Here is a 27392-nt window from a genome sequence, read left to right on the forward strand (position 1 = left end):
ACCCCAAAACCCATCTGTTCCACCCCTGCCCTGGCAGGGCCACCGCCCCAAGGACGCCTCCCTCTGTCCCAGGTGCTCCAGCCTGGCCTTGGGCACTGCCAGGGATCCAGGGGCTGCCTCAGCTGCTCTGGGAAATCCATCCCAGGGCCTCCCCACCCTCCCAGGGAACAATTCCTGCCCAATGTCCCATCCATCCCTGCCCTCTGGAAGCCATTCCCTGTGTCCTGCCCCTCCATCCCTTGTCCCCAGCCCCTCTCCAGCTCTCCTGGAGCCCCTTTGGGCCCTGGCAGGGGCTCTGAGCTCTCCCTGCAGTGAGCTGAGCACCCCCAGCTCTCCCAGCCTGGCTCCAGAGGGGCTCCAGCCCTGGAGCAGCTCCGGGGCCCCCTCTGGGCTCTCTCCTCATCCTCCCTGTGCGGGAGCCCAGGGCTGGGGCAGCTCTGCAGGTGGGGTCTGACCTGGGCACAGGGGCAGGGGAGCAGAGCCCCCCTCCCTCCCTCCCTCCCTCCCTCTGCCCTCGCTGGGGCTCAGCCCAGGCTCGGGGGTCTCCGGGTCCTGTCCAGCTCCCACCCCAGGCACCCCCAGCTCCTTCTCCCGGGGCTGCTCCATCTCCTCATCCCCCTGAGCCCACCCCGGGGCAGCTCCTGCCCTTGGCCCCATTGAACCTCAGCAGATTCCCAGAGGACGCTGCCCCAGCTCGGCTGCGTCCTCCAGGGCTGTCCCCAACCTCAGCTCGGTGTCACCTGCCCAGGTGCCCTCGGTCCCTGTGCCCGTGTCACGGGGGAGGTGACACATTCGGGGACACCGGTCCCAGTGTGGGCCCCGAGGGCACCGCTGGGCACCGCTGGGCACCGCTGGGCACCGCTGAGCCCCTGCCCACGGCGCCCTGGCTGTGACCGTGCAGCCAATTCTGCACCCACCTCCGTCCAGTCCTGATGGAGCAGAATGTGAGAAACGCCAATCACTTGTTTCTAAAATTTTAGAAGTTTAATAGTAATAAATTGGTTATAAAAACAGTAATAAAATTAGAGTAATAATAATTTGGACAATTAAGATTAGGACAACATGAGACAATAAAAACAAAGAGTTACAGACAGTCCGGGTGCCTCTTTCTGGGCAAAATAAACCTGAAAAAGGACTCAGGTTAACAGAGGATTAACCCTTAAAAGCAACGACCTGTTGCATATTCATACATCTCATACATGATGCATCAATTCAGGATTCTGTCTGGGCAGTGTCAGCTTCTTCCTCTGAATCCTGACAGCGTCATCCTGAGTGAGTGAGGTGGGAAGAAGTTCATTTCTCCTGATAATGGAGCAATAAATTCTCTTTCTCTGAAAGATTCAGGTGTCCTGTGGCTGCTATCTCAGTGGGAGTACCTCATTCCTCTCTTTAAAAAAGTATCTTACATAGCACAGTTTCTATTTTAACATTATGTTGTAACCTGAAACTATATTTAACACTACTTAAGAAAATTATTACAGCATCACTTTCTAACATAACACATACAATATTCATTTTAATATTTGCAAAAAGCCACACATTTTTCACAAGAAGAAATCCAAGAGCAGAGCAGGTCACTCAGTGAGGGATGAAGAGGAAGCAGGGCCCTCCCAAGCCCAAGGTCCGGGCTCTGGAGGTTTCTCTGGAGCAGTTCCTGTGGGTCTGGGTGGAGCCCAGGCTCTGGAAGGTTTCTCTGGAGCAGTTCCCCGGGTAAAATCCAGGATCCAGGCTCTGGAAGGTTCTCTGGAAGTTTCCAGAACTCTGTCACCGTGCCCCAGCTCCCTGTCAGTGACGCCAATGGAAGCAGCAGAACAGGCACTGCCTCAGGTGAGTCTCCACCCTGGCACCATGGGGACCCTCCTTACTCCTCCCCGCCGACCTCGGCTGTGGAGGACGGTCCAAGACCTTGGGCAGAGTCCAAAGTCTCACACAGATTTTAGGAAATGTCCCCTGTCCCAGCAGCATGGGCCACTCTGTGCTGTTGGGAGCAGCTGCCCCCGCTCCAGAGAGAGGGGACAGCCCAGAGGACACCCCAGAGGTCACCTGTGGTGTCACCTGCATGACACAGACAGGGCTGGAGGGACTGGGACCTCGGCTGGTGCTCACAGAAGTGTCTCAGGTATTTAATTTCCCTCTGTCAGAGCTGGGGCAGTTCTCTTCTGTTCTTTGGGCAGTTTTCTTCATCTCTCCCACAACCAATCCTCCCTCCAGGAGATACCTCCTGTTAATGGACCATGAATTATTAATTATCTCCTGTTCATAGGCCATTAATTATTAATTACCTTCTGTTCATGGGCCAGGGAGTGTCCCTGCATGGCTGATAAAATTCCATCATCCCATTGGGAGATGTGAGCCCAGAGGGAGGAGCCAAACATTCCTACCTGGATACAATCTGAGATTTCAAACATTCCTACCTGGACACAATCTGAGATTTCAAACATTCATACCTGGATCTAATCTGAGATTTCAAATATTCCTACCTGGATCTAATCTGAGGTTTCAGATATTCCCACCTGGATACAATCTGAGGTTTGGGACACCCCAGCAGCCTTTTCCCCCTGCATTCCCAGAGGAGCAGATTTCTTCTCCATTGCATTCCCAGAATGTTCTGGGAAGTTCTGGGGTGGTGCTGACCTCCTGCACTGGCCAGACTGTCACAGGTGTCACCTGAGCCAGGGCCTGCCACACCTGGATCCCACCCTGGCTTTATTTCAATCAAATCCTTGGGTTTTATTGTATTTTTTCCTGTTTTTTTTGCCTGAAACACCTGATGGGCTGAGGTTGGTATTGCCTGGAGCTTCCATCTCCAGCAGCCCTGGAGCTTCAGAGGAAACTCCCCCTTGTGCAGGACCCCTGCTCCAGCAGAACCACAGCTGGCACTGCAGCAGGGCTGAGCCCCCATGGGATGGGGCTGTGCCGAGGATATTCTGGGATTCACATTCTCTGACCTCAGAGAAAGAAAAACCAGTTCTTATCTCATTTACTGCCCCTGTGTTGTTCACAAGTGGGTGCATCGTGGAAGATTGTTTACCTGAAGGGAATTGGTAATTGGATTCTGGTTATTTGATCAATTATTCTGGCCCATTTGATTAATTGATCAATTGAATCCATGCGTGTGAGTTGGGACTGTCACTGACAGGCGCGAGATTCTGTGCAGTGGAGTTGAGTGCTTGGCAGATTCAGTGTAATATAATATAGAATTTATTGTATATAATTAAGTATTTAATTATATATAATATAATTAAATAACTATATATATTTAATATATATTATATATAATTAAATATAATATATATTTAATATCTATATTATATATATAATTAAATAATTATGTATAATATAATAGTGAGTATAATTAAGTAATTAATTAGCCTTCTGATAAGATGGAGTCCTCCTCATGATCTTTCTCCCCTTTGTTGGGGTTGCCTGGATTTCTGGCACCGCTGGCTGGGGGTGACCCTGCTGTGAGGATGAGGATGAGGATGAGGATGAGGATGAGGATGAGGATGAGGATGGGCAGCTCCAGCTGGGAGCTCTGGGCACAGCAGCCCTCGTGTCCTGGGAGAGATCCAGGACAGACACACAGACAGCCAGGACTGACGGACCTCAATGCACACCTGGGACAGCCGGGGGCTGAGGAGATGGAACTCCAGATGTGTGTGAAATGTGGGCACAGCTGGAACGTGGGGGAACCTGGGCAGGGGTGGGGGGTGCAGAAAATGGGTGAGGGCGAGGTTTGGGATAAGGGATGGTGTGGATGGAGTAAAATAAAGAGTAAATGCAAGGTTTGGGATAAGGGATGGTGTGGATGGAGTAAAATAAAGAGTAAATGCAAGGTTTGGGATAAGGGATGGTGTGGGTGGTGCAGAATAAAGGGTAAATGCAAAGTTTGGGATAAGAAATTACATGGATGGTGTAAAGGGTGAGTGCAAGGTTTGGGATAAGGAATGTGGGTGGTTTAGAATAAAATGTAAATGCAAGTTGTGGGATAAGGGATGGTGTGGATGGTGGAAAGATGAGTGCAAGGTGTGATACAAGGGATGATATGGATGGTGTAAAATGAGGGTAAATGCCAAGGTTTGGGATAAGGGATGGTGTGGCTGGCTGTCCTAGGGGGACGTTCTGATGCTGCATCCCCATTCCTGTGCTCTGTTCATGCTGGATATCATGTTCTGTGCCTTCCAGACTGGCTCTGCAGAGCGAATGTTTTGTTTTGGTTTTGCTCTCAGCCGCTCCCCCACGGCTGGTGGGACACACAGACAGAGCAGTGCATGGTGCTGCTTGTGCTTTTTGCTTTGCTTTTCCCTTTGCTCTTGCTTCTGCTTTGCTCCTGCTTTGCTCTTGCTTTTTGCTTCTGCTCATTAGTTAGTTTAGCTAAGCAGTCCAAATTTTCCCTGGACTGTTTCTCCTTTCCCTTTTTTGGACCCACTCAAACCTGCTCCGGACTGGGACCTGGGAAACACCGAGAGTTTGCACCTTGTGGCTGCAGCAGCTGCCCCAGTGTCAGAGGGACTGATAACAGAGCGACCACCCCCAAGAGAGACTTTCTGAATTTGTCATCTTTTTCAGAGTGGTGACAGAGTGGTTTCACCTGGTATTGCTCATTTTGTGTGTTGGGGGTGTTTTGCCTGTTAAATAAACAGGTTCTTTCCACTCCTCTCTGAGGAATCCTTCCCGACCCCGTTGTGGGGAGGGGCCGAGTGGGTTTGCTCTCTGGAGGGGCCCCTTTGGAGGTTTTGTCCCAAATTTGCCCTAAACCAGGACAATGGTGCAGAATAAACGACCAGTGCAAGGTTTGGGATAAGGAATGGTGTGGATGGAGTAAAATAAAGGGCAAATGCAAGGTGTGAGATAAGGAGTGGTGTGGATGGAGTAAAGGGTGAGTACAAGGTTTAGGATAAGGGATGATGTGGAGAGTGTAGAATAAAGGGTGAGTGCAAGCTGTGGGATAAGGAATGGTGTGCATGGTGCAGAATAAAGAACCAGTGCAAGGTTTGGGATAAGGAGTGGTGTGGACAGTGTAGAATAAAGAGTAAATGCAAGGCGTGGGATAAGGAAGAATGTGGACAGTGTAGAATAAAGGATGAGTGCAAGGTTTAGGATAAGGAATGGTGTGGATGGTGCAGAAAAAAGGATGAGTGGAAGGCTTAGGATATGGAATGATGTGGACAGTGTAGAATAAAGAGTAAACATAAGGTTTGGGTTAAGGGGTGGTGTGGATGGTGTAAAGGGTGAGTGCAAGGTTTAGGATAAGGAATGACATAGATGGTGCAGAAAAAAGAGTAAATGCAAGGTGTGAGATAAGGAATAGTGTGGATGGTGTAAAGATGAGTGCAAAGTTTGGGATAAGGAATGACATGGATGGTGCAGAATAAAGAACCAGCGTAAGGTTTGGGATAAGCAATGTTGTGGATGGTGCAAGAATAAAGAACCACACCAGTACACATCCATGGTGTGGATGGTGTAAAGGGTGAGTGCAAGGTTTGGGATAAGAAATTACATGGATGGTGTAAAGGGTGAGTACAAGGTTTAGGATATGGAATGATGTGGACAGAGTAGAATAAAGGGTGAGTGCAAGGTGTGGGATAAGGAATGACATGGATGGTGCAGAATAAAGGGTAAATGCAATGTGTGGGATAAGGAATGGTGCAGAAAAAGGGACCAGTGCAAGGTGTGGGGTAATGAACGGTGCAGAAAAAAGGGTGAGTGCAAGGTTTAGGGTAAGGAATGATGGGGACAGAGTAGAATAAAGGGTGAGTGCATGGTTTGGGATAAGGAATGGTGTGGATGGTGCAGAATAAAGAACCAGTGCAAGGTTTGGGATAAGGAATGGTGTGGATGGTGTAAAGGGTGAGTGCAAGGGATAAGGAGAGGTGTGGATGGTGTAGAATAAAGGGTGAGTGCAAGGTTTGGGATAAGGATGTGGATGGTTTAGAATAAAAGGTAAATGCAAGGTGTGAGATAAGGGATGGTGTGGATGGTGCAGAATAAAGGGTAAATGCAAGGTTTGGGATAAAGAATGGTGTGGATGGTGGAAAGATGAGTGCAAGGCTTAGGATAAGGAATTAATGTGGACAGTGTAGAATAAAGAGTGAGTGCAAACTGTGGGATAAGGAATGGTGTGGATGGAGTAAAATAAAGGGTGAGTGCAAGCTGTGGGAGAAGGAATGGTGCAGAATAAAGGGTGAGTGTAAGCTGTGGAAGAAAAAATGGTGTGGATGGTGCAGAAAAAAAGGTCAAATGCACTTTGGTGTGGATGGTGTAGAATAAAGGGTGAGTGCAAGGAGTGGGCTAAGGAATGACACGGATGGAGTGCAGTAAGGGAAGGGGAAGGGCTGGCGGTGGCCAGGACAGGGTTAATTCCTGCAGCAGCTGCGAGGGGCAGCGCCAGCACCCCGAGTCCTCACCCTTGGTGCTGTGTGTGCTGAAACCCTCGGGGTCTGGGGGGCAGAACTGAGGAGACACCTTGGAGGCACTGCCCAAGGACAGGGAAGGAAAGGAGCAAAGGAAAGGGAAGGAAAGGAGCAAAGGGAATGGAAGGAGCAAAGGAAAGGGAATGAGAGGAGCAAAGAAAAGGGAATGGAAGGAGCAAAGGAAAGGGAATGAGAGGAGCAAAGGAAAGGGAAGGAAAGGAGCAAAGGAAAGGGAATGAAAGGAGCAAAGGAAAGGGAAGGAGCAAAGGAAAGGGAATGAAAGGAGCAAAGGAAAGGGAAGGAGCAAAGGAAAGGGAATGAGAGGAGCGAAGGAAAGGGAAGGAAAGGAGCAAAGGAAAGGGAAGGAACAAAGGAAAGGGAATGGAAGGAGCAAAGGAAAGGAGCAAAGGAAAAGGAAGGAAAGGAGCAAAGGAAAGGGAATGAAAGGATCCAAGGAAAGGGAAGGAAAGGATCCAAGGAAAGGGAATGGAAGGAGCAAAGGGGAATTAAAGCATCAAAGACCCCCCGTCTCCCCCCCTCACCTTCTCCAGGTGAAATCCCAGGTACAACCTGCAAATGAGGGCACCCCCTCCTCCAGGTGTGCCCCACCTGAGGCAGCACCAACCCTGGGGTGCTCCAGCTCTGACACCCCTGGGGCACGGGGGCTTGGGGATGAATGTGGGGGGATTTGGGGATGAATTTGGGGGGATTTGGGGGCATTTGGGGATGAATTTGGGGGGATTTGGGGATGAATTTGGGGTAATTTAGGGGCATTTGGGGATGAATGTGGGGGGATTTGGGGATGAATCTGAGGTAATTTGGGGATGAATGTGGGGGGATTTGGGGATGAATTTGAGGTGATTTGGGGATGAATTTGAGGTGATTTGGGGATGAATTTGGGGATGAATTTGAGGTGATTTGGGGATGAATTTGAGGTGATTTGGGGATGAATTTGGGGATGAATTTGAGGTGATTTGGGGATGAATTTGAGGTAATTTGGGGATGAATTTGGGGGCATTTGGGGATGAATTTGAGGTAATTTGGGGATGAAATTGGGGGAATTTGGGGATGAATTTGAGGTAATTTGGGGATGAATCTGAGGTAATTTGGGGATGAATTTCGGGTAATTTGGGGATGAATTTCGGGTAATTTTGGGATGAATTTGGGGGGATTTGGGGCGATCTGTGGATGATTTTTGGGTAATTTTGGGTGGTGAGGGGGTAATTTAGGGGAGAAGATTCAGGGATATTTCAAGGTGATTTTGGGACTATCCTGAGGCGATTTGGCAGAATTTTGGAGGTGATTTTGGGGTGGTTTGGGGCTGATTTTGGCGATTTCTTGGGGATGGTTTTGAGTGATTTTTGGAGGTGATTTTGGGGTGGTTTGGGGGTGATTTTGGGGATTTCTTTGGGAGTGGTTTTGAGTGATTTTTGTGTGGTCCTGGGGATGGTTTTGGGGAGATGTTTGGGGTGATTCTGGAGGTGCTACTCAGTGCTGGGGTGGTGCTGCCCCCCTGCACTGGCCAGACTGTCACAGGTGTCACCTGAGCCAGGACCTGCCACACCTGGACCCCACCCTGGCTTTATTTCGATCAAATCCTTGGGTTTTATTGTCTTTTTTCCTGTTTGTTTTTGCCTGAAACACCTGATGGGCTGAGGTTGGTATTACCTGGAGCATCCAGGTGTGAGGGATCTGGGGATCAACCTCCCACCCCAGGGCAGATCCCTCACCTGGGCACCTGCCCAGAGCCGCTTCAATCACTTCACATCTCCAGCAGAAAAAGCCAAATCTTTGCTTTTCTCCCCAAATCTTTGCTTTTCTCCCCAAAAATACCCAGCAATCTCCTCCCCTCCCCCCCCCACCCCGAGTTATTCCTTTCTCTCCCAATTTTCCATAATTAAATCTGGATCTGGAATTCTTGATGACCTTATGAGATCACTTCACACCTGCACCCACCTGGAGGCAACACCTGTCCCCAGGTGGGTGCACACCTGGTGCCCCAGAGCTGCAGCACTGGAGCATCCTGTCCATGCCAGGAGTCACCTGTGGGCAGGGCTGCCAGGTGACCACACCTGGGGCTCTCCAGGTGTTCCCTGGGAGGGGGGTGACCACACCTGGGGGTCTCCAGGTGTTCCTTTTGAGGGAGGGTGGACAGGTGACCACACCTGGGGGCTCTCCAGAAGGTGTCCAGGTGCTCCTTTTGACAGGGGATGGCCAGGTAACAACACCTGGGGGTCTCCAAAGGGTTTCCAGGTGTTCCCTGCAAGGGGAGGTGGCCAGGTGACCACACCTGAGGGTCTCCAGAGGCTTTCCAGGTGTTCCTTTTGATGGGGGATGGCCAGGTGACCACACCTGGGGGGGGTCTCCAAAGCATTTCCAGGTGTTCCTTTTGATGGGGGATGGCCAGGTAACGACACCTGGGGGTCTCCAAAGGGTTTCCAGGTGTTCCTTTCAAGGGTGGTGGCCAGGTAACAACACCTGGGGGTCTCCAGGTGTTCCTTTTGAGGGAGGGTGGCCAGGTGACCACACCTGGGGGTCTCCAGAGGCTCTCCAGGTGTTCCTTTTGATGGGGGATGGCCAGGTAACAACACCTGGGGGGTCTCCAGAGGCTTTCCAGGTGTTCCTTTTGATGGGGGATGGCCAGGTAACAACACCTGAGGGTCTCCAGAGGCTTTCCAGGTGTTCCTTTTGAGGGTGGTGGCCAGGTGACCACACCTGGGGGGGTCTCCAAAGGGTTTCCAGGTGTTCCTTTCAAGGGGGGTGGCCAGGTGACCACACCTGGGGGTTCCCAAATCTCTGCTGTGTCCTCATGCTGGGAGTGGAGGGTGTCCAGGTGTGCTGAGAGGCTGCAGGTGCTCCTCACCTGTCCCTCACCTGGCCCCTATTTCAGGATGATGTGGTAGCTGTCGTTGGTTTCGGCTGCAAAGGAAGCCCAGGACAGGTGAGGGAAGGTGGGAGGGGCTGGTGTGACCCAGGTGTGGCCCAAACACAGAGCCCAGGTACTCACACACCTTTCAGGGTGTCCAGGACGAAGCAGGATTCATCCTGGAAGTTCTGGATCATCTGGAAAAAGCCCCAAACAGCACCAATTTAGGGCTTTTTTTTTGGGAAGAATTCGGGTTCCAAAGGGCGGGAGGTGCCCAGGTGGGAGCTCAGGTGGGAGCTTTGGAAGCACCCACCAGAAATATTTCATTTATTTATTTGGGCCCTTCCCAGCACCTGCCCAGGTGATGCTGCCCCCAGAGTGACCCCAGGTGTGCCCTGGGGCAGGGGGGCATAGGCTGGCACTGCCAGGTGTGCTTGTGGGGCAGGTGGGAGTTACCTGGTTGCTGCCAGGTGTGCCCTGGGGCAGGGGGGCATTACCTGGAGCAGGTGAGCATTCCCTGGGGCAGGGGGGCATTACCTGGGGTAGGTGTGGTTGCCTGGGGCAGGTGTGGTTACCTGGGGCAGGTGGGGCATTACCTGGGGCGGGTGGGGGTTACCTGGCACAGGGGGGGCATTCCCTGGGGCAGGGGGGCGTTACCTGGGGCAGGGGGGCATTACCTGGGGCAGGTGGGCATTCCCTGGGGCAGGTGAGGTTACCTGGGGCAGGGGGGGGTTACCTGGGGCGGGTGGGGGTTACCTGGGGCAGGTGGGGCATTACCTGGGGCGGGTGGGGGTTACCTGGCACAGGGGGGCATTACCTGGGGCAGGTGTGGTTACCTGGGGCAAGTGGGCATTACCTGGGGCAGGGGGCGTTACCTAGGGTAGGTGTGGTTACCTGGGGCAGGGGGGCATTGCCTGGGGGAGGGGGGCATTACCTGGGGCAGGTGTGGTTACCTGGGGCAGGTGAGGTTACCTGGGGCAGGTGGGCATTCCCTGGGGCAGGTGAGGTTACCTGGGGCAGGTGGGCGTTACCTGGGGCAGGTGGGCGTTACCTGGGGCAGGTGTGGTTACCTGGGGCAGGTGTGGTTACCTGGGGCAGGTGTGGTTACCTGGGGCAGGTAGGGGTTCCCTGGGGCAGGTGGGCATTCCCTGGGGCAGGTGAGGTTACCTGGGGCAGGTGAGGTTACCTGGTCGCTGACCAGCACGTGGATGCCCGTGGGGCCCTGTTTGTAGATGTGCTGGATGTGCTGGGCGGGCACCCGGAACAGCTGCGCCAGCTTCTCTGCCAGCTCGGCCGCCGTCAGCTCCTCCAGGTACACGGCGTGGTACACTGCGGGCACAGCTGCCAGGTGAGCCCAGGTGTGCCCAGGTGTGCCAGCACAGCACAGCCACACCTGCCAGGTGTGCCCAGGTGTGCCCAGGTGTGCCAGCACAGCCACACCTGCCAGGTGAGCCCAGGTGTGCCCAGGTGTGCCAGCACAGCCCAGCCACACCTGCCAGGTGAGCCCAGGTGTGCCAGCACAGCCCAGCCACACCTGCCAGGTGTGCCCAGGTGTGCCCAGGTGTGCCAGCACAGCACAGCCACACCTGCCAGGTGTGCCCAGGTGTGCCCAGGTGTGCCAGCACAGCACAGCCACACCTGCCAGGTGAGCCCAGGTGTGCCAGCACAGCCCAGCCACACCTGCCAGGTGTGCCCAGGTGTGCCCAGGTGTGCCAGCACAGCACAGCCACACCTGCCAGGTGTGCCCAGGTGTGCCCAGGTGTGCCAGCACAGCACAGCCACACCTGCCAGGTGAGCCCAGGTGTGCCAGCACAGCCACACCTGCCAGGTGAGCCCAGGTGTGCCCAGGTGTGCCAGCACAGCCACACCTACCCAGTGTGCCAGCACAGCCACACCTGCCAGGTGAGCCCAGTGTGCCAGCACAGCCCAGCCACACCTGCCAGGTGAGCCCAGGTGTGCCAGCACAGCGCAGCCACACCTGCCAGGTGTGCCCAGGTGTGCCAGCACAGCCACAGCCACACCTGCCAGGTGAGCCCAGTGTGCCAGCACAGCCACACCTGCCAGGTGAGCCCAGGGTGCCAGCACAGCCACAGCCACACCTGCCAGGTGAGCCCAGGTGTGCCAGCACAGCCCAGCCACACCTGCCAGGTGAGCCCAGGTGTGCCCAGGTGTGCCAGCACAGCCCAGCCACACCTGCCAGGTGTGCCCAGGTGTGCCAGCATAGCACAGCCACACCTGCCAGGTGAGCCCAGGTGTGCCAGCACAGCCCAGCCACACCTGCCAGGTGAGCCCAGGGTGCCAGCACAGCCACAGCCACACCTGCCAGGTGTGCCACCATGGCCACCGCTCTGCTCCTAACAGGGACCTGCCTGTCACCTGTGTCCCTTCTGTCCTGTCTGTCACCCACACCAGCTGTGCCAGCTCCTCCAGGTACAGGGCGTGGTACACTGCGGGCACAGCACACCTGACACCTGCCCAGGTGTGCCAGCACAGCCACCTGGGCTGGGCACAGCTCTGCTCAGGACAAGGGCCTGCCTGTCACCTGTCACAGGTGCCTGGTGCTGTGACCTGCCTGGCACCATGTCCTGCCTGTCACCTGTGCCCTGTCACCTGTGCCCTGCCTGGCACTCATGACCTGGTTGTCACTCCTGTCCTGTCACGGACAGGGGTGTCATGTCACGTGTGTCATGTCACCCCTGTCCTGTCACCTGTGTCCTCCCTGTCACCGTGTCCTGCCTGGCCCCACAACCCCCCAGTGTCCCTGGGCAGCAGTACCTGCACTGTCCAGGTGAGTTTGTCCCCAGCAGGACGGGAATGCTGGGAACCAGCCACTCCCCCACCTCCAGGTGAGTTCCAGCCCCTCCCACCCCCCCAGGTGAGTTCTGCCCCCCAGGTGAGTCCCACCCCTCCAGGTGACGTCCCAGCCCCCCCGGATGTGCTCCCAGCTCCCCCAGGTGCCCCCCAGGTGAGCTCCCACCCCTCCAGGTGTGCTCCCAGCTCCCTCAGGTGAGTTCCCACCCCTCCAGGTGAGCTCCCACCCCTCCAGGTGTGCTCCCAGCTCCCCCAGGTGAGTTCCCACCCCCCAGGTGTCTCCCCTGCCCCACTCACCAAAGAAGGTGCCGCTGCCTCCATCACCGTCCTCGTGCTCGTGCTGGGGCTCCCTCACCTGCTGCGACTCCTGGCACACGTAGATGGTCAGGCGGGGCCGCACCATCCTGGGACAGGTGAGGGTCACCTGGGGCTGCCCCTGCCCAGCCCCTCCCCCTGGGCCAGGTGTCCCCAGGGGGGGCTGGATGAGCCCATCCCACCCCCTGAGCTCCAGGTGTCCCCTCGGTGGCCCTGGCCAGCCTTCCCTGCAATTCCCACCTGAGGAGCTCCCCTGTCCCTCTCAGGTGTCTCATTATGCTCCTCTGGAATTCCCACCTGGCAATTCCCACCTGGGCCCTCTGTCCCTCTCAGCCTCCCAAAATGCTCCAGGTGTGTCCAACCCCTGATTTTTCAGGCACGGTGTGAGGAACATCCACCCCCTTTGGGAACCTTCTGGGCAGGTCCCAGGTGGAGACAGCACCTGGAGCAGCGGGAGCTCCTGGCCTGGGGCTCCAGTCCTGGGGTCTCAAACTCAAAGAATCCCTAATTTCCAATTCCCAATTCGTAATTCCTAATCTCTAATTTCCAATTCCCAATCCCCAATTCTTAATTCCTAATCCCTAATCCCCAATCCCTAATTCCCAATTCCTCTCTCCAACCTGCACCTCCTTCCCCAAAGTTCCTCTGAATTCCTCACTCAGATGGGAAAAAGCTGGGCCAGGTGAGTCCCAGCCCCCCCAGGTGAGTCCCAGCCCCCCCAGGTGACCCCACCCCCCTCCAGGTGAGTCCTGACCCCCCCCCAGGTGAGTCCCAGCCCCCCAGGTGAGTCCTGACTCCCCCAGGTGAGCCCCACCTGCCCTTGAGGGCGTTGAAGAGCCGGATGCCGTCGGCGGGGCCACAGATCTGGATCACGTCCTCCCGTGTCAGCTTCAGCAGGTCTGCCCCTGGGAAAAGCCCCAAATTCACCCAGAGTCACCCCAAAATTCACCCCCAAATTAATCCAAAAATTCACCCCAGAGTCACCCCAAATTCACCCAGATTGACCCCAAAATTCACCCCAAATTCATCTCAAATTCACCCCCAAATTCACCCTAAAATTCACCCCAAATTCACCTCAGAGTCACCTCAAATTTGCCCTAAATTCACCCAGATTCACCCCAAAATTCATCCAAATTCACCCAGAGTCACCCTAGATTTACCCCAGATTCACCTCAAAATCACCCTAAATTCACCCCAAATGTTGAGGTGACCTGGCCCAGGTGAGGGGAAGTGACCCAGTCCAGGTGAGGAGAAGTGACCCAGTCCAGGTGAGGTGACCCTGTCCAGCTGAGGGGAGGTGACCTGGCCCAGGTGAAGGCAGTTGACCCAGCCCAGGTGAGGGGAGATGACCCAGCCCAGGTGAGGTGACCCAGTCCAGCTGAGGTGACCCAGGCCAGGTGAGGGCAGAACTCACCTGAGAAGTTCCTGAAGAGCCGTGAGAAGGTGGAGAAGCGGTTGCGGTGCAGCCACTGCTGAGCCTCCTGCGGGCTCCAGGTGGGCAGCAGCGTCTGGGGGGACACAGGTGCTGCCAGGTGACCTGCCTGGCCAGCTCAGGGGCACAGGTGAGCTCAGGTGAGCTCAGGGTGGGCCAGCACAGGTGGGAATTGAGCCCCTGAGCAGGTGGGACCTGGGCATGCCTCCAGGTGATGTGGAAATGTTTCTACTGAGGTACAGGTGAGCTCAGGTAAGCATAGGTGGAAGGAGGTGAGGCCCTCAGGTGACCTGGAAATGTCTCCAGGTGATGTGGAAGCGTTTCTTCCCACAGAGCCCACCTGTCCCTCACCTGGGTGTGGAACAGAGCCCACCTGTGCCTCACCTGGATGTAGGACACAGGTGAGCTCAGGTGAGCTCAGGGTGGACCAGCACAGGTGGGAAATGAACCCCTGAGCAGGTGGGATGAGGTGAAGACCTCAGAAGTGACCTGGAAATGCCTCCAGGTGATGGGGAAGCGTTTCTGCTCAGGCTCAGGTGAGCTCAGGTGAGCTCAGGGTGGGCTGGCACAGGTGGGAATTCCCCCCCAGGTGGGGACAGTGGGGTCTCCCAGGAGTCTGCAGGTGACCCCAGGGTCCCCTGTGGAAGCCCCAGGTGTACCTGGGCAGGTACCTGGGCAGGTACTTACATCAGCCAGGGGCGCCGGGGGGTCGGGCTGGTGGCTCGGGGACCCGCTGCTGGGGACAGAGGGACACGGGTCACTGGGACAGGGGGACAGAGGGACACGGGGACAGAGGGACACTGGGGACACGGGGACAGGGGGACACAGGGACAGAGGGACATGGGACACTGGGACAGAGGGACAGAGGGACACTGGGGACACTGGGACAGAGGGACACGGGGACAGAGGGACAGAGGGACACTGGGGACACGGGTCATTGGGGACACTGGGACAGGGGGACAGGGGTCACTGGGGACACTGGGACAGAGGGACACTGAGGATGCTGGGACAGGGGGACAGAGGGACAGAGGGACAGGAGGCACTGGGGACACAGGTCATTGGGGACACTAGGACAGGGGGACACGGGGACAGGGGTCACTGGGGACACGGGGACAGGGGTCACTGGGGATGCTGGGACAGGGGGACAGAGGGACACGGGTCATTGGGGATACTGGGACAAAGGGACACTGTGATGGCACTGGGGTCACTGGTGTGGCACAGGGGTGATAATGGGATGACAGTGAGATGATACAGGGATGTCACTGGCGTGTCACTGGTGTCACTGGGATGGCACTGGGATGGCACCGGTGTCACTGGGGTGTCACTGGTGCCACCCCCGCCCCAGTCTGACCCACCCCCAGCTCCCAGCACTCCCAGTTCCAGCACTCCCAGTGCTCCCAGTCTGGCACTCCCAAGCACTCCCAGCATTCCCAGCACTCCCAGCATTCCCAGTTCCAGTGCTCCCAGCACTCCCAGTCTGGCACTCCCAGTATTCCCAGTTCCAGCATTCCCAGCATTCCCAGCACTCCCAGCATTCCCAGCACTCCCAGCATTCCCAGTTCCAGCATTCCCAGCACTCCCAGCATTCCCAGCACTCCCAGCACTCTCAGCACTCCCAGTTCCAGTGCTCCCACCATTCCCAGTTCCAGCACTCCCAGCGCTCCCAGCACTCCCAGCATTCCCAGTTCCAGCATTCCCAGCGCTCCCAGCACTCCCAGCATTCCCAGTTCCAGCATTCCCAGCACTCCCAGTTCCAGCGCTCCCACCATTCCCAGTTCCAGCATTCCCAGCACTCCCAGCATTCCCAGTCCCAGCGCTCCCACCATTCCCAGTTCCAGCATTCCCAGCACTCCCAGTTCCAGCACTCCCAGCATTCCCAGCATTCCCAGCACTCCCAGCATTCCCAGCATTCCCAGCACTCCCAGCATTCCCAGTCCCAGCGCTCACCCGTCCCCGATGGAGAAGCTGCTGTGGGAGCTGTTGAAGCCGGGCGAGGGCGCGTTGGGCACGTAGGTGACCTCGGGCCAGGGCGAGCACTGCGGGCACGCCAGGTGAGCCCAGGGGCACCTGGGACCGCACCTGCACCTGCCTGGGCTACACCTGTACACACCTGCACACACCTGGGCTACACCTGAACACACCTGAACACACCTGGGATACACCTGTACACCTGAACACACCTGGGATACACCTGAACACACCTGGGACTGCACCTGCACACACCTGCACACACCTGGGACTGCACCTGCACACACCTGGGCTACACCTGTACACACCTGCACACACCTGGGCTACACCTGTACACCTGAACACACCTGGGCTACACCTGTACACACCTGGGACTGCACCTGTACACACCTGCACACACCTGGGCTACACCTGTACACACCTGCACACACCTGGGCTACACCTGAACACACCTGGGATACACCTGCACACACCTGAACACACCTGGGCTACACCTGTACACACCTGGGCTACACCTGTACACACCTGCACTCACCTAGGACTGCACCTGCACACACCTGCACACACCTGGGCTACACCTGCACACACCTGGGCCTGCACCTGCACACACACCTGAACACACCTGGGCTGCACCTGTACACACACACCTGAACACACCTGGAGCCACGCACACACCTGGGCTGCACCTGCATCTGCACACACCTGGGCTACACCTGTACACACCTGAACACACCTAGGACTGCACCTGCACACACACCTAGGACTGCACCTGCTCACAGCTGCACTGCACACACACATCTGCACAACCTGGACCTGCACACACACATCCAAATCCCCCCCACACACCCACATACACCTGGAACCATGCACACACCTGGCCCTACACACACCTGGGACTGCACCTGCTCACAGCTGCAATGCACACACACATCTGCACACACCTGGAGCCACACACAGCTCCAACCCCACACACCTGGCCCTGCACACACCCGGACTCACACACACCTTCAACCTCACACACCTGACCTTGCACACAGCTCCACCCGCACACACCTGGCCTTGCACACACCTGGACTCACACACACCTTCAACCTCACACACCTGACCTTGCACACAGCTCCACCCGCACACACCTGGCCTTGCACACACCTGGACTCACACACACCTTCAACCTCACACACCTGGCCCTGCACACACCTGGACTCACACACACCTTCAACCTCACACACCTGACCTTGCACACAGCTCCACCCCCACACACCTGGCCTTGCACACACCTGGACTCACACACACCTTCAACCTCACACACCTGACCTTGCACACAGCTCCACCCGCACACACCTGGCCTTGCACACACCTGGACTCACACACACCTTCAACCTCACACACCTGGCCCTGCACACACCTGGACTCACACACACCTTCAACCTCACACACCTGACCTTGCACACAGCTCCACCCGCACACACCTGGCCCTGCACACACCTGGCCTTGCACACATCTGGACTCACAGAAACCTGGCCTTGCACACATCTGGACCCACACACAGCTCCACCCCCACACACCTGGCCCTGCACACACCTGCCCAGCTCAGGTCAATAATGTCCCCAAAGCCCTTCTGCAGGTGCAAATCACCTCCTCTGCCCCAGTTCTGCCTGGCAGGTAGGAACACCTTGAGCCGAGCTCTGGCATGAGCAGCACAGCCCTGCTCCCTGCAGCCAGGTGGGGCAGGTGGGGCAGGTGGGGCAGGTGGGCTCACCTCGGTCAGGATGGTGGTCTCGTAGGAGGGCTGGTACTTCTCCTTCTCGTGCGGCGTTCGCTTCTCCATCTTCTCCCGGTCGGTTTTCTGCTTCCGGTCGGCTCCTTTGGGCTGCCAGGGACACCCACAGGTGGCACAGGTGTGGGGGACACCCACAGATGGCACAGGTGTGGGGGACACATACAGGTGACACAGGTGTGGGGACACCCACAGGTGGTACAGGTGTGGGGACACCCACAGGTGACACATGTGTGGGGGACACATACAGGTGACACAGGTGTGGGGACACCCACAGGTGGTACAGGTGTGGGGGACACCCACAGGTGACACAGGTGTGGGAACACCCACAGGTGGCACAGGTGGTACAGGTGTGGGGCACACCCACAGGTGACACATGTGTGGGGGACACATACAGGTGACACAGGTGTGGGGGACACCCACAGGTGGCACAGGTGACACAGGTGTGGGGCACACCCACAGGTGGCACAGGTGTGGGGGACACATACAGGTGACACAGGTGTGGGGACATCCACAGGTGACACAGGTGGGGGGACACCCACAGGTGGCACAGGTGACACAGGTGTGGGGGACACCCACAGGTGGCACAGGTGGTACAGGTGTGGGCACACCCAGAGGTGGCACAGGTGTTTGGGACACTCACAGGTGGCACAGGTGGTACAGGTGTGGGGACACCCACAGGTGGCTCAGGTGACTCAGCCCTCCTGGTGCTTGGCACAGGGAAAAGGAGTCTGGGGAGAAGCTTGTCCTGAGGGCGTCTGCAGGGACGGGGTGTGACCACCTGGAGACACCTGAACACACCTGTAACTACCTGGAGATACCTGAAACCATCTGAATACTCCTGTAGCCACTTTGTACACACCTATAACCCCCTGAGTACATCTGAAACCTCTCTGCAGACACCTGTAACCCCCTGAACACACCTGTAAAACCTAGAGACATCTGTAACTACCTGAATACACCTGTAACCATCTGGAAATACCTGTAACCACCTGAATACACCTGCAGCCACCTGGAGATATCTGTAACTCCCTGAACACACCTGTAACCACCTGAAGAGACCTGTAACAACCTGGAGACTCCTGTAACTCCCTGAACAAACCTGTAATCACCCAGAGACACCTGTAACCACCTGAATACACCTGTAACTACCCAAACACACCTGTAGCTGCATTGTACACACCTATAACTCTGAGTACATCTGTAACCACCTGAACACACCTGTAACTCAAATCCCACTGGAAGTACAGTGTGGAACCTCCACAGGTATCCAGGTGTTCCCTTTGGTAGATCCCTGCAGAAATTCCCTTGAACTCGGCTGTACCTGCACTCACAGGTGAAGGAATTTGGCTCAGGTGGACCAGGGGAGGGCAGAGCAGGACCCCAAACCCCGCTGACCCCCCCAGGGTGAACAGGTGAGAAAAGAGGAGCCAAGGTGAGATTTTGGGGGTGTTGCAGGTGGGATGGAGTCACGGGCACCCCAAGGTGTGATCAGAGCGGGAACAACCCCTCCCTCACCTGCAGCACCTGCACCACCTGCATCGCCTGCACCGCCTGCAGCACCTACAACACCTGCACCACCTGCGTCACCTGCAGCACCTACACCACCTACATCACCTGAACCCTGCACCACCTGCATCACTTGCATTGCCTGCACCCTGCGTCACCTGCAGCACCTACATCACCTGCAGCACCTACACCACCTGCATCACCTGAACCCTGCACCACCTACATCACCTACACCACCTGCACCACCTGCATCACCTGCAGCACCTGCGTCACCTGCAGCACCTACACCACCTGCATCACCTGTACCCTGCATCACCTGCACCACCTGTACCCTGCACCACCAGCTGGGGCTGTTATTCCTGAAGGTGGGAGGTTTCAGAGGCACCGGGACAAAGCGGGACAAAGCCCCAGGTGGGCCCAGGTGGGAGCTCAGGTACCTTGAAGACCTTGATCTGGCAGCTGGCGGAGTGCAGGTGCTCGGTGTACTCGCCGCTCTCGTTCTCCCGGAAGGTGTCGATCTGCACGCGGAAGGGAACGCCCTTCTCGCCGCCGTGCTTGCGCAGCGTGAACTCCGTGCTGATGCAGTGCACCTGCGGACAGGTGAGCCTCCTGTGCGGCTGCCAGCGAGGGACAGAGCCCAGCTGGGCCCCACCTGGCTGTGGGACAGGGCCCACCTGGATATAGGACAGAGCCCAGCTGGGCCCCACCTGGCTGTGGGACAGGGCACACCTGGATATAGGACAGAGCCCACCAGGATATAGGACAGAGCCCAGCTGGGCCCCACCTGGCTGTGGGACAGGGCACACCTGGCTGTGGGACAGGGCCCAGCTGGGCCTCACCTGGCTGTGGGACAGAGTCCACCTGTCCCTTACCTGGATGCAGGACAGAGCCCACCTGTCTCTTACCTAGGTATGGAACAGAGCTCACCTGGATACAGGACAGAGCCCACCTGTGCCTTACCTGGATGCAGGACAGAGCCCACCTGGATGTGAGGCACTGCCCACCTGTCCCTCACCTGGATAAGGGACAGAGCCCACCTGACCCTCACCTGGGTGTGGGACAGAGCCCACTGTCCTCACCTGGATGTGATGCAGTGCCCACCTCGATGTGAGGCACTGCCCACCTGCCCCTCACCTGGATAAGGGACAGAGCCCACCTGTCTGTCACCTGGATGTGAGGCAGTGTGCCCACATGTCCCTCACCTGGACGCAGGTCAGTGCCCACCTGTTCTCACCTGGGTGTGGAACAGAGCCCACCCTCACCTGGATGCGGGACAGAGCCCACCTGTCCTCACCTGGATGCGGGACAGAGCCCACCTGTCCTCACCTGGATGTGAGACAGAGCCCACCTGCCCTCACCTGGATGTGAGGCAGTGTGCCCACATGTCCCTCACCTGGATGCAGGACAGAGCCCACCAGTTCTCACCTGGATGCAGGTCAGTGCCCACCTGTCCTCACCTGGATGTGGGACAGAGCCCACCTGTCCTCACCTGGATGCAGGTCAGTGCCCACCTGTCCTCACCTGGATGAAGACCGAGGTCCTCTTGGAGGGGTCCCACAGGAACTCCACGGTGTTGAGCTGCGTGGGGTTCGCACGGGGGTCGATGATCCCCACGGACATCGGGATATCTGCAGGGGAGGGGGGGACAGGTGAGGCCCACCTGGGACCTCCCAGCTGCCCCAGCCAGGTGAGACTCACCTATGTCCAGGATCCTGTCGCCAGGCCTGTTCCACCTCCAGCCCTCCAGCTGCTGGTGCTCCGTGTACTGCAGCCGCCGGTCGTGGAAAACCACCCGGAAGATGCTCTGGGGAAGGGGGAACATCACCTGGAGCTGCCCTGCCACACCTGGCCAGGTGTGCAGCCCCTCCCTGTGCCAAAAAGGGGCAAAGGGAACCACCCTCCTCCCCCGAACAGGTGAATCTCCCAGCACACCCAGCTGCAGGGCCCTGGAGGTCACCTGGCTGGCATGGGCACACCTGGCCAGGGGTACCTGAGCTCTCTGCTCACCTTGACCAGCTTCCCGTTGATCTCAGGCAGCTCCCCGAGTTTCCTGTTGTCCAACATCCGGATCTCGTAGGACTGACCTGGGGGCAGGAGGGCACCTGAGCGTTTCTGTCACCTGTACCTGTCACCTGAGCTCCTCGTTCATTTGGGGTCCCACCAACCCAGACCTTCCAGTGGTACCTGAAAGCAGCAGGTACACCTGAACCTGTAACTGCCATCCTGCAGAGCTGCCCAGCACTGACCTGTACAGAGACACCTTACACACACCTGGAACCCTCTGCATACACCTCACACACACCTGGAACCACCCTGCACACACCTGTATAGATCCACCTTACACACACCTGGAACCCTCTGCATACACCTCACACACACCTGGAACCCTCTGCATACACCTTACACACACCTGTAACCACCCTGCACACACCTGTACAGATCCACCTTACACACACCTGTAACCCTCTGCATACACCTTACACACACCTGTAACCACCCTGCACACACCTGTACGGATACACCTCACACACACCTGTAACCACCCTGCACACACCTGTACAGAGACACCTTACACACACCTGTAACCCTCTGCATACACCTTACACACACCTCTACGGATACACCTTACACACACCTGTAACCACCCTGCACACACCTGTACAGAGACACCTTACACACACCTGTATGGATACACCTCACACACACCTGTAACCACCCTGCACACACCTGTACAGATCCACCTTACACACACCTGTAACCCTCTGCATACACCTCACACACACCTGTAACCACCCTGCACACACCTGTACAGATCCACCTTACACACACCTGTAACCACCCTGCACACACCTGTACAGATCCACCTTACACACACCTGTAACCACCCTGCACACACCTGTACAGATCCACCTCACACACACCTGCAATCCTCTGCACACGTCTGCACACACGTGTACAGATACACCCTCCACACACCTGTATCCACCCTGCACACACCTGTAACCACCTTGTACACCTGTAACCACCTTGCACACACCTGTAATCTTCTGCACACGCCTGTACAGTTACACCTTACACACACCTGTAATCCTCTGCACACATGTCTGCACACACGTGTACAGATACACCCTCCACACACCTGTATCCACCCTCCATACACCTATACAGATAAACCTTACACATACCTGTATCCACCCTGCACACACCTGTACAGATACACCTTACACACACCTGTATCCACCCTGCACACACCTGTACAGATACACCTTACACACACCTGTAACCACCTTGCACACCTGTAACCACCTTGCACACACCTGTAATCCTCTGCACACGCCTGTACAGTTACACCTTACACACACCCTGCACACACCTGTACAGATACACCTAACACACCCCCTGCACACCTGCACACACCCCTGTTACCACCCTCCAGTACCCCCCAGGTGACTCCTGCTCCACCTGGGCCAAGCACATCCAGGTGCAGGCACTGCCCCCTCCCATTTCCCAACAGGACCACCCCAAAACTCAGCAATTCCCGGGGGCAAACAACAAAACAACACCTTCCACAGGCAGAACCCCCAGCCATCCTGCTCCAAGGCACCTGTGCAGGACAGGTGTGGCTCACCTTGGTTGAGGTAGGTGAGGGTCTCGTCGTGCAGCTTGACGGCGGGCGAGGTGGCGGCGCACAGCACGTACTGGAAGGGCAGCAGCTTGTCCTGGCTCTCGGGGGGCAGGCTGGACTCCTCCTGCTTGAAGATGGGCAGGGCCAGGACGTCGCTGTGGACAGGGGAGAGAGTCACCTGAGACAGGTGAGCTGGGGGGCAGGGGTGCCTTCAATCCAACCTTGGTACCTGGAGGATGAGCCCCACCTGGAACCTGACTCTGTCCCCAGACCCTGCATGAGCCCAGGGCTGCAGGTGTGCCCTGAACATCTGGCTTCAGGGGCTCACCTGTGGCACCTGAATACACCTGTCACCTGTGGCCATCTGAGTACACCTGTCAGCATGGGAGAGAGTCACCTGAGACAGGTGAGCTGGGAAAGGGGGCTCAGGGATTCCTTCAATCCAACCTTGGTACCTGGAGGATGAGCCCCACCTGGCTCTGCCTCTGGACCCTGCCTGGCCTCAGGGGCTCACCTGAGGCACACCTGTCACCTGTGGCACCTGAATAAACCTGTCAACACGGGAGAGAGTCACCTGAGACAGGTGAGCTGGGGGGCAGGGGTGCCTTCAATCCAACCCTGGTACCTGGAGGATGAGCCCCACCTGGAACCTGGCTCTGTCCCCAGACCCTGCATGAGCCCAGGGCTGCAGGTGTGCCCTGAACATCTGGCTTCAGGGGCTCACCTGAGGCACATCTGTCACCTGTGGCCATCTGAGTACACCTGTCAACACCTGGGTACACCTGTGAGCACTCCTGATCCTGACTCTGGCCACTACAACAACCACAATTCCAGCTGTAACTCCAGCCCTGCTCCTTCCCTACTCCAACCACAGCTCCGGCCCAATGGCATCCTGAATCCATCCCAATGGCATCCCGAATCCAACCTGAATCCATCCCAATGGCATCCTGAATCCAACCTGAATCCATCCCTACTGCACCCCAAATCCATCCCAAATCCATCCTGAATCCATCACTACTGCACCCCAAACCCATCCTGAATCCATCCCTACTGCACCCCAAACCCATCCCGAACCCATCCTGAATCCATCCCTACTGCACCCTGAATCCATCCTGAATCCAACCTGAATCCATCACTACTGCACCCCAAATCCATCCCAAATCCATCCTGAATCCATCACTACTGCACCCCAAATCCATCCCAAATCCAACCTGAATCCATCCCTACTGCATCCCAAATCCATCCCAAATCCAACCTGAATCCATCACTACTGCACCCCAAATCCATCCCAAATCCAACCTGAATCCATCACTACTGCACCCCAAATCCATCCTGAATCCAACCTGAATCCATCCCTACTGCATCCCAAATCCATCCCAAATCCAACCTGAATCCATCACTACTGCATCCCAAATCCATCCCGAACCCATCCTGAATCCATCCCTACTGCACCCCAAACCCATCCTGAATCCATCCCTACTGCACCCTGAATCCATCCCGAATCCAACCTGAATCCATCCCTACTGCACCCCAAACCCATCCTGAATCCATCCCTACTGCATCCCAAATCCATCCCAAATCCAACCTGAATCCATCCCTACTGCACTCCAAATCCATCCTGAATCCATCCCAATGGCATCCTGAATCCAACCTGAATCCATCCCTACTGCACCCCAAATCCATCCTGAATCCATCCCAATGGCATCCCGAACCCATCCTGAATCCATCCCTACTGCACCCCAAATCCATCCCTACTGCACCCCAAATCCAACCTGAATCCATCCCAATGGCATCCTGAATCCAACCTGAATCCATCCCTACTGCATCCCAAATCCATCCCGAATCCATCCTGAATCCATCTTTACTTCATCCCAAATCCATCCCAATGGCATCCCAAATCCATCCCAAACCCATCCTGAATCCATCCCAATGGCATCCTGAATCCAACCTGAATCCATCACTACTGCACCCCAAATCCATCCCAATGGCATCCCAAATCTATCCCTATTGCACCACAAATCCATCCCGAATCCATCCTGAATCCATCTTTACTTCATCCCAAATCCATCCCAAATCTATCCCTACTGCACCTCAAATCCATCCCAAATCCATCCTGAATCCATCCCAACAGCATCCCAGCTCCATCCCAAATCCATCTCAATGGCATCCCAGCTCCATCCCAACTCTATCCCTACTCAATCCCTACTCCATCCCAACTCCTTCCCAACTCCATCCCTACTCCAACCCCAACTCTGGCACAGTTCAGGGTTCCTGCACCCCTGGCACCCCCTGCCATGCTGGGGACCCCCGGAGATTTTTGGGGACCCCTGGGGATTTTGGGATCCCCCAGAGATTCTGGGATCCCCTCAGAGATTCTGGGGACCCCGGAGATTTTGGGGTTTCCCTTGAGGGTTCTGGGGACCCCCAGAGATTCTGGGATTCCCCTGAAAATTCTGGGGACCCCAGGAGATTTTAGGGACCCCTGGGGATTTTGGGATCCCCCAGAGATTCTGGGATCCCCCAGAGATTCTGGGGACCCCCAGAGATTTTGGAGTCCCCACTGGGGATTTTGAGATTCCTCATGGAGATCCTGGGGAACCGCCAGGATTCTGGGGACCCCCAGAGATTTTGGGGCTTCCCTTGGGGGTTCAGGGGACACCCTGAGATTTTGGGGTTTCCCATGGGGATTTTGGGGATCCATGGAGATTTTGGGGATCCCGAGGGATTTTGGGGTTTCCGTTGGGGATTCTGGGGATCCATGAAAATTTTGGGGTGCCTCTGGAGATTCTGGGGACCCCCGGAGATTTTGGGGCTTCCCTTGGGGATTGTGGGGACCCCCTGAGATTCTGGGGCTTCCCTTGGGGATTCTGGGGACCAATGGAGATTTTAGGGTTTCCCTTGGCGATTCTGGGGACCCCTGGATATTTTGGGGCTTCCCTTGGGGATCCATGGAGATTTTGGGGTTTCCCTTGGGGATTTTGGGGACCTTCAGAGATTTTGGGGTTTCCCTTGGGGATTTTGGGGATCCATGGAGATTCTGGGATTTCCCTTGGGGATCCATGGAGATTCTGGGGGTCCCCTGGTTATTTTAGGGTTTCCCTTGGGGATTTTGGGGACCCTTGGACATTTCAGGGCTTCCCTTGGGGATTTTGGGGACCCCCTGAGATTTTGGGGTTTCCCTTGGGGATCCATGGAGATTTTGGGGTGCCTCTGGACATTCCAGGGTCCCCTTCTTCTTTGGGTACCGCTGCTGAGGTGACACCTCCAACCTCCAGCTCCTTTTGAGGCTCCCCACTCCCTGCAGGGCCCCTGCCTTCCCCGGGATCTTTTGGGGTGCCCTGTTTCGGGGTGCCCTGTGAGTTCTGGGGTGCCCTGTGGGTTTTGGGGTCCCCGGTACCTCATGCTGTAGGCACCAGCGCCGAGCTCCTGCCCGATGCCCGAGAGGCTGGCGTCGAAATCCTGCACCAGCCCCGACTCGATCACCTCGTCCGCCAGCGGCAGCTTCAGCGCCCACGCCATGGCCCCAGGCACCCCGAAAACGGCCAGCGGGTCACCCCCAAAAACGGGGGGTCCTCAGGGTCACCCCAAAAATGGGGGGGGGGTCAGGGGTACTCAAAAATGGGGGTGTCTCGGGGATACAGCAAAAGCAAGGTTTGGGGCACTCTCAAACGCGTGGGTTCTTGGGGTCACCCCCAAAATCAGGGGTCACCCCCAAAACCAGGGGGCCTTGGGGTCACCCCCAAACCGATGGGCCTTGGGGTCACCCCAAAACGGGGTCTTCAGTATCACCCCAAAAATGGGGTTCCTCAGTGTCACCCCAAGCCAGGAACTCCTCAGGGCACCCCAACACTTCCCCCTGATTTCTGGGGGTACCAAAGCTCCCCAAACCTCTTGAGGACCCTCTCCTGCAGTGACCAATTTGGGGACCCCCAAACCCCACTATCACAGATGAATGAACCCCAAAACTCAGCAACACCCCCCCTCAAAGGGAACACCTTGGGGGCACCCCAAAACCCCTGAGAGGCAACACCCCCGGGGCGCCCCGAGTTCTACAGAGCAACCCCAAGGGCTGCAGCCAAGGGGACCCCAAAATCCTGCACTCCCCTCTAAGGGCTGGGACCCCAAAATCCTGCACTGCCCTACAGGGGCTGCACTCAAAGGGACCCCCCAAAATCCTGCACTTGCTTGCAACCAAGGGGACCCCAAAATCCTGCACTCCCCTCTAAGGGCTGCACCCAAAGGGACCCCAAAATCCTGCACTCCCCTCTAAGGGCTGCACCCAAGGGAACCCCCCAAAATCCTGCACTGCCCTGCACCCAAGGGGACCCCAAAACCTTGCACTGCCCTCAAGGGGCTGCACCCAAAGGGACCCCAAAAATCCTGCACTGCCCTGCAGGGGCTGCACCCCCGGGGACCCCCTCAAAATCCTGCACTCCACTCTAAGGGCTGCACTCAAGGGGACCCCAAAATCCTGCGCTGCCCTCTAAGGGCTGCACACGTGGGGACCCCAAAATCCTGCACTCCCCTCTAAGTGCTCACCCACGGGGACCCCAAAATACTGCACTGTCCTGCAGGGGCTGCACCCACGGGGACCCCCCCAGTCCAGGCCAGGACCCCCCAGTCCAGGCCAGGACCCCCCAGTCTGCGTCGGGACCCCCCAAACCGAGCCGGGACCC

The 27392-nt window shown here is 56.7% G+C and overlaps 1 protein-coding gene across 4 annotated transcripts; it reads right to left on the minus strand.

The window, feature by feature from the left end:
- Positions 1 to 962: 962 nt before the first annotated feature.
- Positions 963 to 27288, minus strand: TFCP2 (transcription factor CP2). 4 transcript variants are annotated; one of them, XM_066567678.1, is made up of 16 exons: positions 26114 to 27288; positions 22720 to 22871; positions 21099 to 21175; positions 20790 to 20895; positions 20613 to 20719; positions 19529 to 19708; positions 17565 to 17675; positions 15785 to 15873; positions 14525 to 14573; positions 13820 to 13913; positions 13220 to 13310; positions 12388 to 12494; positions 10466 to 10608; positions 9425 to 9476; positions 9277 to 9332; positions 963 to 2221 (listed from the first exon to the last, which is right to left on the minus strand). In XM_066567678.1, exons 1-15 carry the CDS (start codon positions 26233 to 26235, stop codon positions 9295 to 9297), a joined length of 1518 nt encoding a protein of 505 aa, XP_066423775.1. In that variant the 5' UTR covers positions 26236 to 27288; the 3' UTR covers positions 963 to 2221; positions 9277 to 9294. The 4 variants fall into 4 exon arrangements, with proteins under 4 accessions (XP_066423775.1, XP_066423777.1, XP_066423776.1 ...); XM_066567680.1 differs by lacking the exon at positions 963 to 2221 and having other exon boundaries at positions 7981 to 9332; positions 19529 to 19681; XM_066567679.1 differs by lacking the exon at positions 963 to 2221 and having other exon boundaries at positions 7981 to 9332; positions 14525 to 14570.
- Positions 27289 to 27392: the final 104 nt, after the last annotated feature.

Source organism: Molothrus aeneus, chromosome 30 (assembly GCF_037042795.1).
Source record: "Molothrus aeneus isolate 106 chromosome 30, BPBGC_Maene_1.0, whole genome shotgun sequence".
NCBI classification, from domain to species: Eukaryota; Metazoa; Chordata; class Aves; order Passeriformes; family Icteridae; genus Molothrus; species Molothrus aeneus.

Coding starts and splice junctions, on each gene's coding strand:
- TFCP2 (XM_066567678.1), bottom strand. CDS start 26,235: ATGGCGTGGGCGCTGAAGCTGCCGCTGGCGGACGAGGTGATCGAGTCG. Junction 17,676..19,528: donor GCCAGATCAAGGTCTTCAAG/GTACCTGAGCTC, acceptor TGTCCCTGGCAG/CCCAAAGGAGCCGACCGGAA. Junction 13,311..13,819: donor GCTCTTCAGGAACTTCTCAG/GTGAGTTCTGCC, acceptor GGCTTTTCCCAG/GGGCAGACCTGCTGAAGCTG.